The sequence below is a fragment of the Doryrhamphus excisus genome, chromosome 4 (assembly GCF_030265055.1).
Source record: "Doryrhamphus excisus isolate RoL2022-K1 chromosome 4, RoL_Dexc_1.0, whole genome shotgun sequence".
Classification (NCBI taxonomy): Eukaryota; Metazoa; Chordata; class Actinopteri; order Syngnathiformes; family Syngnathidae; genus Doryrhamphus; species Doryrhamphus excisus.
Genome location: NC_080469.1, coordinates 21,127,957 through 21,140,410, shown reverse-complemented (window position 1 = coordinate 21,140,410; position 12,454 = coordinate 21,127,957). Strand labels below are relative to the sequence as shown.

The 12,454-nt window shown below is 39.5% G+C and overlaps 1 protein-coding gene across 4 annotated transcripts in view; it reads right to left on the bottom strand.

The window, feature by feature from the left end:
* Positions 1 to 12,454, bottom strand: part of LOC131127991 (protein prune homolog 2-like) — a 47,825-nt gene that overhangs the window by 24,770 nt on the left and 10,601 nt on the right. For all 4 annotated transcript variants that reach the window (XM_058070443.1, XM_058070442.1, XM_058070444.1 and 1 more), the window contains exons 3-6: positions 12,114 to 12,316; positions 11,856 to 12,022; positions 9,085 to 9,219; positions 8,834 to 8,922 (exon numbers count right to left, since the gene is read on the bottom strand). In XM_058070443.1, the coding sequence (XP_057926426.1) occupies positions 8,834 to 8,922; positions 9,085 to 9,219; positions 11,856 to 12,022; positions 12,114 to 12,316 (594 nt within the window). The remainder of the gene's footprint in view (positions 1 to 8,833; positions 8,923 to 9,084; positions 9,220 to 11,855; positions 12,023 to 12,113; positions 12,317 to 12,454) is intronic.

Sequence of the window (12,454 nt, the reverse complement as noted above, 5' to 3'; positions counted from 1 at the left end):
AACACACTTCCTGCTGTCGCCGACATCCCCACCAAAGAATTAATCAAGCGTTTATCCATTTAGGCTCTTTGCATACCCTCTTACATACTCAACGCTCCGCTGAGAGAGAGAGTCAGCGAGCGAGGGCTTCTCAGGCGACGCTTCCGCCACCCTGATGAATCCATCAAGGCGGCTTTTGATTTATACATGTGTCTGGCGTCACAGCGGTTGCAGCTCCGGCAAATGGGGTGGCAAAGAGCGGGCTGACACCGCCCTGCTTAAAACACACAAACTCCACACATATGGGCTCGAAAGTATCATCAACACTTACTTTGCAAGTTGAAGAGAAGTTTGTCTAAAAGAAGCACAATGATGCTCCCCTCACTCAAAGCCGGGATCAGGTTTTGTTTTGTTTACTCCCTCAACCCCCCCCCCCCCCCCCCCCACCCCCAAAAGCCCAACAGAGATATGAGGAGAGAATGAGAATGGGGCGAGGGAAATGATGATGAGGAAGTTTGGAAAACAAGCAAACATGAAACACTCTCATGGCCAAAAGCTCTAGTGTCTCGCTAACAAAACCTCTTCTCAAACCATCTTCTCAAAGGGAAATACCACAGAACAAACCCGCATGTACTTTCAAGCAGGGGATCTCAACCTGGGACCCGCATTTTCCCTATAGTCATTCATATGAAAAATATTAGAGATTTTGAGAATAAAGCTTAATTTAAAATAAAAATTTAATCTCGTAAATTTACAAGAAAAAAGGGTGAAATGTGTCTAAAAATGCTACTATGCTAATGTTAGCATGCTAAGGCCTAGCTTGATAGTGCTAAGTGATCATATAAGTGACTACTGATAATATTAGCATGCTAGCAATGGTAATATGCTAATATAATCATGCTAAAATCTAGTATGATAGTGTGTTTCAATCTGTCTACCTATGAAAATGGCCAAAAATGCTACTATGATTATGGTAGCATGCTAACACCTCACATGATAGTGCTATGTGTTTATATAAGTTTCAGTTAAAAAATGCTACTATGCTAATGTTAGTGTGCAAGCAATGCTAACATGCTAACGTTATTATGCTAACACCTAGCATGATAGTGGTAAGTCTGTGTCTACTGATGAAAATGGCTAAAATGCTACTATGATTATGGTAGCATGCTAACACCTCACATAATAGTGCTATGTGTTTATACAAGTGTCAGTAAAAAAAATGTTACTATGCTAATGTTAGCATGCTAGCAATGCTAACATGCTAAGTTTATCATGCTAACACCTAGCATGATAATGGTAAGTCTGTGTCTACCTATGAAAATGGCTAAAAATGCTACTATGATTATGGTAGCATGCTAACACCTCACATGATAGTGCTATGTGTTTATAAAAGTATCAGTAAAAATGCTACTATGCTAATGTAAGCTTGCAATGCAAGCAATGCTAACATGCTAATGTTATTATGCTAACACCTAGCATGACAGTGGTAAGTCTGTGTCTACATTTGAAAATGGCTGAAAATGCTACTATGATTATGGTAGCATGCTAACACCTCACATGATAGTGCTATGTGTTTATATGTGTCTGTAAAAAATGCTACTATGCTAATGTTAGCGTGCAAGCAATGCTAACATGCTAATGTTATCATGCTAACACCGAGCATGATAGTAGTAAGTCTGTGTCTACCTATGAAAATGGCTAAAATGCTACTATGATTATGGTAGCATGCTAACACCTCAAATGATAGTGCTATGTGTTTATATATGTGTCAGTAAAAATGCTACTATGCTAATGTTAGCATGCAAGTAAAAAATGCTACTATGCTAATGTTAGCATGCAAACAATGTTAACATGCTAACGTTATTATGCTAACACCTAGCATGATAGTGGTAAGTCTGTGTCTACCTATGAAAATGGCTAAAAATGCTACTATGATTATGGTAGCAAGCTAACACCTCACATGATAGTGCTGTGTTTATATAAGTTTCAATAAAAAATGCTACTATGCTAATGTTAGCGTGCAAGCAATGCTAACATGCTAATGTTATTATGCTAACACCTAGCATGATAGTGGTAAGTCTGTGTCGACCTATGAAAATGGCTAAAAATGCTACTATGATTATGGTAGCATGCTAACACCTCACATTATAGTGTTATGTGTTTATATATGTGTCAGTAAAAAATACTACTATGCTAATGTTAGCATGCTAGCAATGCTAATATGCTAAGGTTATCATGATAACACCTAGCATGAGAGTGGTAAGTCTGTGTCTACCTATGAAAATGGCTAAAAATGCTACTATGATTATGGTAGCAAGCTAACACCTCACATGATAGTGCTGTGTTTATATAAGTTTCAATAAAAAATGCTACTATGCTAATGTTAGCGTGCAAGCAATGCTAACATGCTAATGTTATTATGCTAACACCTAGCATGATAGTGGTAAGTCTGTGTCGACCTATGAAAATGGCTAAAAATGCTACTATGATTATGGTAGCATGCTAACACCTCACATTATAGTGTTATGTGTTTATATATGTGTCAGTAAAAAATACTACTATGCTAATGTTAGCATGCTAGCAATGCTAACATGCTAAGGTTATCATGATAACACCTAGCATGAGAGTGGTAAGTCTGTGTCTACCTATGAAAATGGCTAAAAATGCTACTGTGCTAATGGTAGTATGCCAACGCCTAGCAAGAAAGTTCACTAACACCTAGCATGATAATGGTGTGTAAAGTGTTTATATGCACCTCTCCATGAAAATCCATGAAAAAATGCTAGCATGCTAATATGTAAACATTAATATGCTAAAAAGAAAGGCTAAAAATATCCCGAATAAGTGCTCTGACCATTTTTTGTGTGGCGTTATATGTACAAAATGTCCTATCTCACAAGAATCCTTAAAAAAAAATCCTGGATCCAGACAGATCCAAAATGTATTTGGTTTTCCTTAGCCAATTTCCAACAATTCCATAAAATTTCATCCAAATCCCTTCAGAACTTCTGAGGTTATTTTGAACACAACCAAACATAATAAAAATGGTTGCTAAATTATGTGAGGTCTGATGTACACTCTCTTGTGACGGTTAAGAGTTCTGGATTTGACAGCGTCGAGGGACCAAAGGGGCTCTTCAATCTTAGTCCCTGGGAGGCCCAGGCTGCACCTGCTGTCCCCCGGTGCCCCCCCATCAGAAAGGCATTTAGCGAGTGCTGTGGCTGCGGGCCCCTTCATTAGCGAGCGTAATTATTTGTGCAAGTAGCATCAGGGCAAAACTGGCCCCGCGTAAACAAACAGAAGGGCCGCAGGACCGCAAACAAACAACACATTAGAGACAAATCAACGTGGCTCAAACGCCAGACACCCAAAGTGTTAACCAGCATAGCCCAAACTGGACAATAAAGCCCTTAAAAGAAGTCTTGTAAAGCATAAATGCTTAAATGTCCATATTAACACACAAGGAGGGGGGAAAAAAACAACACATTACTCACAAAGTCATGTTTGTGGCTGCGGGCGCTGTCCCTCCTACAGTTCATCAATTCCACAGCATGACAAGTCGTCATCACGCCAATGCTTCATCTGCTCTCGTGCTCATTTGCATGCCACAAAAGGGCGCGCGTACACAAACCCTCAGCGACGCCACGACAACGCCTGCGCTAAGATTTGAGCTTCACGCGGCGTGATGTATGTATTGTAATGTAAAGCACTCGGGATCAATAAATCTACAACGACACAACAGTCGCTGTTAGATTTCTGGGGTGCAACTCCAACTTCTTAGGAGGATTTCGGAGAAAACACCAGGATGCCGGTGTTTCCAGGAGGCTATTGGGAACGTCCATTCCGGAATGTTCTCTATGGGATTTAAATCAGGGGAACATGAACATGGTCCCTGAAGAAGTCCTTGCTCAAGCCAGTATTGTGACCACACAGACCAGGGTCCTCAGTTACAAGGGATGCCGCTTGACGACCCTGCACCACCAGAAGCTCCAGTGTTCCACTGAATGAAAAAGCACCCCAGATCATAATGGACTCCCCTCAAAACTATCTCAAATGGGATCTCCTTGTCCAAGAAGAGAAAGCTTCTTAACTTTAGTCATCAGGAGGGCATGACCATCTCAATGCCTGACAGAAAATGAGAATTTTTAGCAGATTTTGGCTTTTATAGCCTGTGGTCTTAAACTTTTGATAAGGTGAAAAACAACCTGATTATTATTATTATTATCAACTGATTATCAGCATTATCTGTAGTTTTTTTTAAACCTTTATAAATAATTTGTAATTTTTTTTCTCGTAATATTGTGACTTTATTCCCATAATATTGTCACTTTGTTCTTGAATTTAATTTCAACTATATGCCACTAAAATGCCACTTAAGGATATAATCAGAATAATATTACAAGTTTATTCTTGTAAAATTGCAACTTTTTTTGGCTCATTAGAATAATTTTTCTCGTAATATTTTGACTTTATTCCCATAATATTATCACTTTGTTCTTAAATTTAATTTCAACTATATGCCACTAAAATGACACTTAAGGATATAATCATAATAATATTACAAGTTTATTCTTGTAAAATTGCAACTTTTTTTGGCTCATTAGAATAATTTTTCTCGTAATATTTTGACTTTATTCCCATAATATTATCACTTTGTTCTTAAATTTAATTTCAACTATATGCCACTAAAATGACACTTAAGGATATAATCATAATAATATTACAAGTTTATTCTTGTAAAATTGCAACTTTTTTTGCTCATTAGAATAATTTTCTCGTAATATTTTGACTTTATTCCCATAATATTGTCACTTTGTTCTTAAATTTAATTTCAACTATATGCCACTAAAATGACACTTAAGGATATAATCATAATAATATTACAAGTTTATTCTTGTAAAATTGCAACTTCTTTTGCTCATTACAATAATTTTTCTCGTAATATTTTGACTTTATTTTTGTAAAATTGCAGTTATTTTTTAAAATTGATTATCTATTATTATCTATTATTCTATTATTTTATCTATTATTTTATTTATTTATTTTCCCAACAATTTAAGCTCCGAGTATGATTTTTTTTGCCATAATATTTTGACTTGATACTCCTAACATGATCACTTTTTTAACAAGCTAATTCCCAAAACATTACAACTTTATTCATTGTTTTGGTTTAAAAAAAAAAAAGAAATTTGAATTACGTATTTCTTGAATACGATTTAATTTTGGTACCCAGAAACTACAAATTAAATAATATTTTGGTTAGCAATTAAGTCAAAACCAAGCGCAGTGCTCAGCTGCAACCAGCAGAGGCGCTATTGAGTCAGTCCCTAACATGATGTCACCTGTGGGAAGATGAGCTGCGTACATCCACGCCATAGCGCAACTCCTCCGCTGGGCAATTACTCTCATCATACCGGCATGGAAACAGGAGCTCAGAACATTCAGCGATATCAAAATCCATCCTCCATCGGTATTTAACACAAATATGCTACAAACACACAAACCATTACTGTCGAATTGAATCTAATTTATTTAGTTTTCCGGAAAGATTTTGGCTTTTATAGCCTGTGGTCTTAAACTTTTGATCAGGTGAAAAACAACCTGATTATTATTATTATTATGAACTGATTATCAGCATTATCTGTAGTTTTTTTTTTAAACCTTTATAAATAATTCGTAATTTTTTTTCTCGTAATATTGTGACTTTATTCCCATAATAATGTCACTTTTCTGAAATTCTGAAATTTAAAAAATGTTCTTCATTTCAACTATATGCCACTAAAATGACACTTAAGGATATAATCAGAATAATATTACAAGTTTATTCTTGTAAAATTGCAACTTTTTTTGCTCATTAGAATAATTTTTCTCATAATATTTTGACTTTATTTTTGTAAAATTGCAGCTATTTTTTTTTTATTTATTATCTATTATTTTTATTTTTTTTTATTTTTTCCCCAACAATTTCAGCTCCGAGTATGACTTTTTTGCCATAATATTTTGACTTGATGCTCCTAACATGATTGTTTTGGTTAAAAAATTTAAAAAAAAACAGTGAATTACGTATTTCTTGAATACAATTTAATTTTGGTACCCAGAAACTACAAATTAAATAATATTTTGGTTGGCAATTAAGTCAAAACTCCTCCGCCGGGCAATTACCCTCATCATACCGGCATGGAAACAGGAGCTCAGAACATTCAGCGATATCAAAATCCATCCTCCATCGGTATTTAACACAAATATGCTACAAACACACAAACCATTACTGTCGAATTGAATCTAATTTATTTAGTTTTCCGGAAAGATCCATTAAAAACACAACTTCCCTAAGTTGCCACAAATGACTCCCTCATATGGTCGTGTGTGTGTGTGTGTGTGTGTGCTCTCTTTTCAAACACAATTAAAACATTAGGTCTAAATACACACACTGCAAATGACACGCATGTGAGCGAGCGCCATCTCACATCATTAGCGGCCCACCATGACGCTGCTGAGGAGTTGGAGGGTCCGCTGGCGACACACCGGCCCCTGGCCATTTATTCTATACAAAGTCTCTAATGGGGCCCCTCACACACAGCATGCAGGCGCAACGCTGTTAAAATATGCACGGAAAGTCCAGCACACACACACATACACACATGCCTTTCAAATGAATGGTTATTTATTCACTAAACGGGTGTTTAATGTTCCTTGGACGTTGGGTAGTTTTCTGGGGGAGGCAGAGCTGTACCCCCCGGCTACAGACATCATTTATTTTACACATAGCCTAATACTGCACGCCATGCAGCCGCACTGAAAGATGGGCTTTGCAAGGGAGAAGGAGATATTAATGAAGGATGCTCTTTTTTGTGTTGTTTTAGGGAGGGAGAGAGGGCTCGCGGAGAGGGTGAAGACATTAGGGGTGGGGGCAAGGAGGGAGGAAAGGGAGCGTCTTGGCTGTCCATGGGGAGGAGACACCTGGTTGGGTATGCCTCCATCTGCATCGCATCACAGGGCGGCCTCGACTTGCTCACAAAAGTTCCATGTTAGTTTGTGTCTTGGTGAATATCTTTGTCCTTTTCTGCTTTTGGATTATTTACTGATTAATTCTATCTAGGGCTGCACGGTGGTTAGCGCGCAGACCTCACAGCTAGGAGACCCGAGTTCAATCCCACCCTCGGCCATTTCTGTGTGGAGTTTGCATGTTCTCCCCGTGCATGCGTGGGTTTTCTCCGGGTACTCCGGTTTCCTCCCACATTCCTTTCTGTTGTTATAGTGGACCAGCCAGGACACTTAACTTGGAACCGTGCCTGTTGTATCACTGGCCATGTGCATTTGCCACAAATACTTCCTTCTCAGAAAAAGTTGGCCGGACAACATGCAAAAAAACAAAACAAAACAAAAAAAACAGTCGCACAAATATTCCATACTGTAGCTTTAAATGAACACACTTTGAATTCTTCATTTACATGTTCAATTAGTATTAATATGTTGGTTTGGAAGGCACAACATCAATAATAATAATATACTAACAATTCAATACTACTATGGATAATTATCAGTAATGACAATTATTGACCCACTGACAATTATTGATCAGTATGGGATCATGAAAACCGAGATTAAAAAGATACTTTATACAACAGATATGCATTCATTCCACCACAGGAGATCTTATGTTATGCATATTGGTATCGGTTGATATCAAAATCCATATACATTATTACAATTCATGTTGTGCCTTCCAAACCAACATATTAATACTAATTGAACATGTAAATGAAGAATTCAAAGTGTGTTCATTTAAAGCTACAATATGGAATAATTGTGCGACTGTTTTTTTTGTTTGTTTGTTTTTTTTGCAGTTTGTCCTGCCAACTTTTTCTGAGAAGGAAGTATTTGTGGCAAATACACATGGCCAGTGATACAACAGGCACAATTTGAAGTTAAGTGTCCTGGCTGGTCCACTACAACAACAGAACATGTAAATGAAGAATTCAAAGTGTGTTCATTTAAAGCTACAGTATGGAATATTTGTGCAACTGTTTTTTTTTGTTGTTTTTGTTTTTTTTGCATGTTGTCCTGCCAACTTTTTCTGAGAAGGAAGTATTTGTGGCAAATACACATGGCCAGTGATACAACAGGCACAATTCGAAGTTAAGTGTCCTGCCTGGTCCACTACAACAACAGAACATGTAAATTAAGAATTCAAAGTGTGTTCATTGAAAGCTACAGTACGGAATATTTGTGCAACTGTTTTTTTTTTTTTTTTTTTTTCATGTTGTCCTGCCAACTTTTTCTGAGAAGGAAGTATTTGTGGCATATACACATGGCCAGTGATACAACAGGCACAATTCCAAGTTAAGTGTCCTGGCTGGTCCACTACAACAACAGAACATGTAAATGAAGAATTCAAAGTGTGTTCATTTAAAGCTACAGTATGGAATATTTGTGCGACTGTTTTTTTTTGTTTTGTTTTGTATTTTTGCATGTTGTCCTGCCAACTTTATCTGAGAAGGAAGTATTTGTGGCAAATACACATGGCCAGTGATACAACAGGCACAATTCCAAGTTAAGTGTCCTGGCTGGTCCACTACAACAACAGAAATGCTATTCTTTTTTGTATTTCTTGCTATTGTAATCAAAACAACATCCTTCCAGGAATAGCAATCGTGTCAATTCACTCAAATTCAACCAATCCCTGCAAATTACGAACGACCTGGCAACTTTACCCAATCCCTGCAACAGTCACCTGCATTTTCGCCAGTGGAATTAGCGCTGCAACGTGCATATCTACTTTCCAGCCAGACTAGAAACATTGACAAGACATCCATGCATCATTCAGGAATTTTTAGGCCAGCTAGAACCTTACCTCCTCGCCGACAGCGACCGAGGTGAGCGCTATGGTCGTCTCTCCATCAGAAAACTCTCTAAGCTCCTTGGACAGCAGATGCTCCAGGTCTAGGTCACGTTAGCACAACACAAGAGGACTAACGATTGTTATACGCACAGTATATTCAGATGTAGAAACACACACACACAATTACACAACAGAAACACAAGAACAACTTTTTAAAAGGAACTTTCTGGTGACGTTACTCGTCACGCCACATATATATGCACCTGGTAGCGCCCCCTTGCTGTGGCAGCTGGGAGGGGTGCGGCTCCACCGCTGCAAACGTCTCATCAGCTCCTCCAGTTGTGCGGATTGGCGGCCATGTTTGAGCCCGAACGCTTCACTTTGGAGACGCAACGCTTCTGTAAACACACGTTGTAGCGATGCAGACATAATATAGTACATGAAATGCACAAAGACCGTGTCATAAAGCGACAAGTTATGACATGCAACAAAAACAAAAGCAAAAAAGGAATTGGTGTTTTCCCGTACACACTGGTGTGTACCCACTTGTAATTTTAGGATATTTTAATATATGATATTTTAATATTGTTCTATTTAAGTGGAGCCCCCATAAGCCGTCATATAATACTAGCAATAGCGAAATCATTCACTTAGTATAATTACTAAAACGTCTACTTAGAGCAACTTTTTTAGCCTGAGGTCTCTCGGTCTGAATCATTGTCACACTGGGGTGGGGGGTCGGGGAGGAGTGGGGGGGGATAAAGAAGACAAGCTGACCGCGTGTACGGATGTGTTACATAATGATCTTTGTTCTATTAGTTGTTCCTTGTTATTCTCTTCCTCTCCAACTCTCCCCTGACCTTAATTCACCCCCCCCCCCCCCCCCCAAAACACGGCATTCACATACAGCACAGTCATTATGGGGGTCCAAGTTTCAGAAAGACCAGATTCAATATCAGGGGTCCCCAACCACTGGACACAGGAAAAAAATAATACAATTTACATTTGGGTTGCACGGCGACCGAGTGGTTAGTGTGCAGATCTGACAGCTAGGAGACCCGGGTTCAATTCCACCCTCGGCCATCTCTGTGTGGAGTTTGCATGTTCTCCTGGGTTTTTCCCGGGTAGTCTGGTTTCCTCCCACATTCCAAAAACATGCTAGGTTAATTGGCGACTCCAAATTGTCCATAGGTAATGGTAATGGTTTAATTTCATTTGAACATGCATCAGATTACAATTGAGTGCATCCCATAATCAGTTCCCAGTTCCACATGTCCAAAAGGAGTAGGAAGAAGCAAAGCTTATTAAATCCTACCCCTCCATCTGGTACTTTTACAATCAGTAACTTACATTTGTTCACTTCCTGCTTTCCTAATATAGTTTTAAGTTGTTTTTTAATTTTTAATTTTTTAAATTTATTTTTAATTTAAAAAAAGAATTAATTAAAAAAATGTTTATTTTTTTAATTTTGTTAATTTAAAAAAATAATAATTTAATTTTTATTTTTTTTTATTTTTGTCACGTACCAAGTATGAGGTGATATGAGCATCCAATGACATAATGTGTACCATAGTAAGTGTCAATATAGTGATATATATAGCACATCATGACTGGTTCAAGACTCTTCATCCTTGTATTTAGCAAACATCAACTGCTTGTATTGTTTCTTGATTGTTTGTGATTTTAGAAAAAAGGAGTTAGTATGTTCTCTGTAGGCGGCATTATGAATTATCCTTACTGACCTTTTTTTGATTGCTTTTATATTTACTAGCCCACATTTCCACACAATAAGTAAGATATGGTAGAACCAGAGAGCAATAAAGAGTGTGGAGTGATTTCTGATTGAGAACAAATTTTGCTTTGTTCAATATTGAAATATTTCTGGCCACCTTATGTTGTATATTTGTAATATGAAGTTTCCAGCTCATATTTTCATATATTGTGATCCCCAGAAATTTGTTTTCGTTCACCCTTTCAATGTCTACACCGTCTATTTGTATTTGCTGGTGAGTGTCCTATGTGCCCTGTGATTGGCTGGCCACCAGTCCAGGGTGTACCCCACCTCTCGCCCAAAGACAGCTGGGATAGGCTCCAGCAGTAGAAAATGAATGAATGAATGGATATACATATTGGAAAAATGGGTTACAAATCCCAGTTTTTGCACGCTTTGTTCGATGGTCCTTGAACGCATCATGTAACTTTGTATTTTCCTTGTTTCTCCTTTCCATCTCATATTTGGTTCCAAATGCTGTGTGGGAATGCACAGAGGTCAAATTTGATGATCTTAAGAGGTTTTCGATGGCGTGCATCCATCCATCTTCTACAATTTATCCAAGGTCGGGATACAGGGGCGACACTTCCCCCCTCCCCCGGCCACTTTGTCCAGCTCCTCCAAGTGGACCCTGAGACGTTCCCAGACCAGTTGAGAGACAGTCTGCCATTTTCAAATATCTATTGCAAAAAACGCTTGTGAACGTTCCTCTACGTTCTCTATTGGTTCGGCTGCATGACCCACTATTGCTCAACGGCAAGCGGTGCCCCAAATTGCGGAATTTTTCTCAGGTCTGGAATGGTTTGCAACCTCACGTGAGCCGCAGCAGCGAGACACTGTCGTGGTTTCATGGTGCTCTCTTCTGCAGCAGTTATCTGCAGCTGTGTGTCGGACCGACCCCACTCCTCACTCCATATCCTTCCCCATACGTTATTATTCGCCCTGCTGTTTGTAAGGCGCTACCGTGAGGATCCTGGTGCTGCAGAAAGATCTCCATGACAGGAGAACTTTTAAGGACCTTCTGCCAAAAAGCTCCACTTGAAGGCCTTGAAAGAAGTGGAGTAGTATTGAACAAAGCTCACTCAATGAGAACTTCTTCACCTCCACCACGGAGGAGTCGTCACATCATGTTTCCATCTTTCCCGGTGAGTGTTCATCGAGTCATGTAAAGGATTTGAGGACGTTCCTCCCGCACCGCCCCATTACTTCCCCTAGGGGGCATCTGCACCGACATCATTCACCACCCCTCTCCCTCCTCCTCACCTCCGAGGCTCTCCCTCAGCGGCGCTCCGATGTGCTCCGGTGCTTCTTGAAGAAGCTCTCTGGCAACCGTCATCACCGCCGACGCCGGCCCATCAGCCCCCGCGTCCCGCTCGCTGTCATGATGGACCACTCGCAGGATGCTGGCCACAAAAATGTGGCGCTCATTGCTGCGGTGACAACATTTGCATAAACACTTACATATAATGCATAGTGACAAACACACACCCTCTATTTTTGTGTGTGTGTGTGTGTGTGTACCTGTCCAGCAATCCGTCCCTCAGCAGCGTAAGCGAGAGTTTTCCAGCCTGATGAGTCCTGATCAGGTCCACGTCGTCCTTCCACAGTAAGAGGCTCTCACACACGTTGAGTCTCTGCAGATAGCTCACCGTCTCCCCGGGCAACACGCCATCGCCACGCCGGCCGCAAAGGAGCGGCACACACACCCCACCTGATGGCTCCCTCTGGAGGGGCAGCACATATAATATATGATCATCCAAGCGGAGAAGTGGAGGTCAAGGAAAAACGTGATGGTACGGTCCGTAATGCATGTCATTGCCGTTTCAATATTCACACACACATAGCTAGAAGGGGGGTCGGGG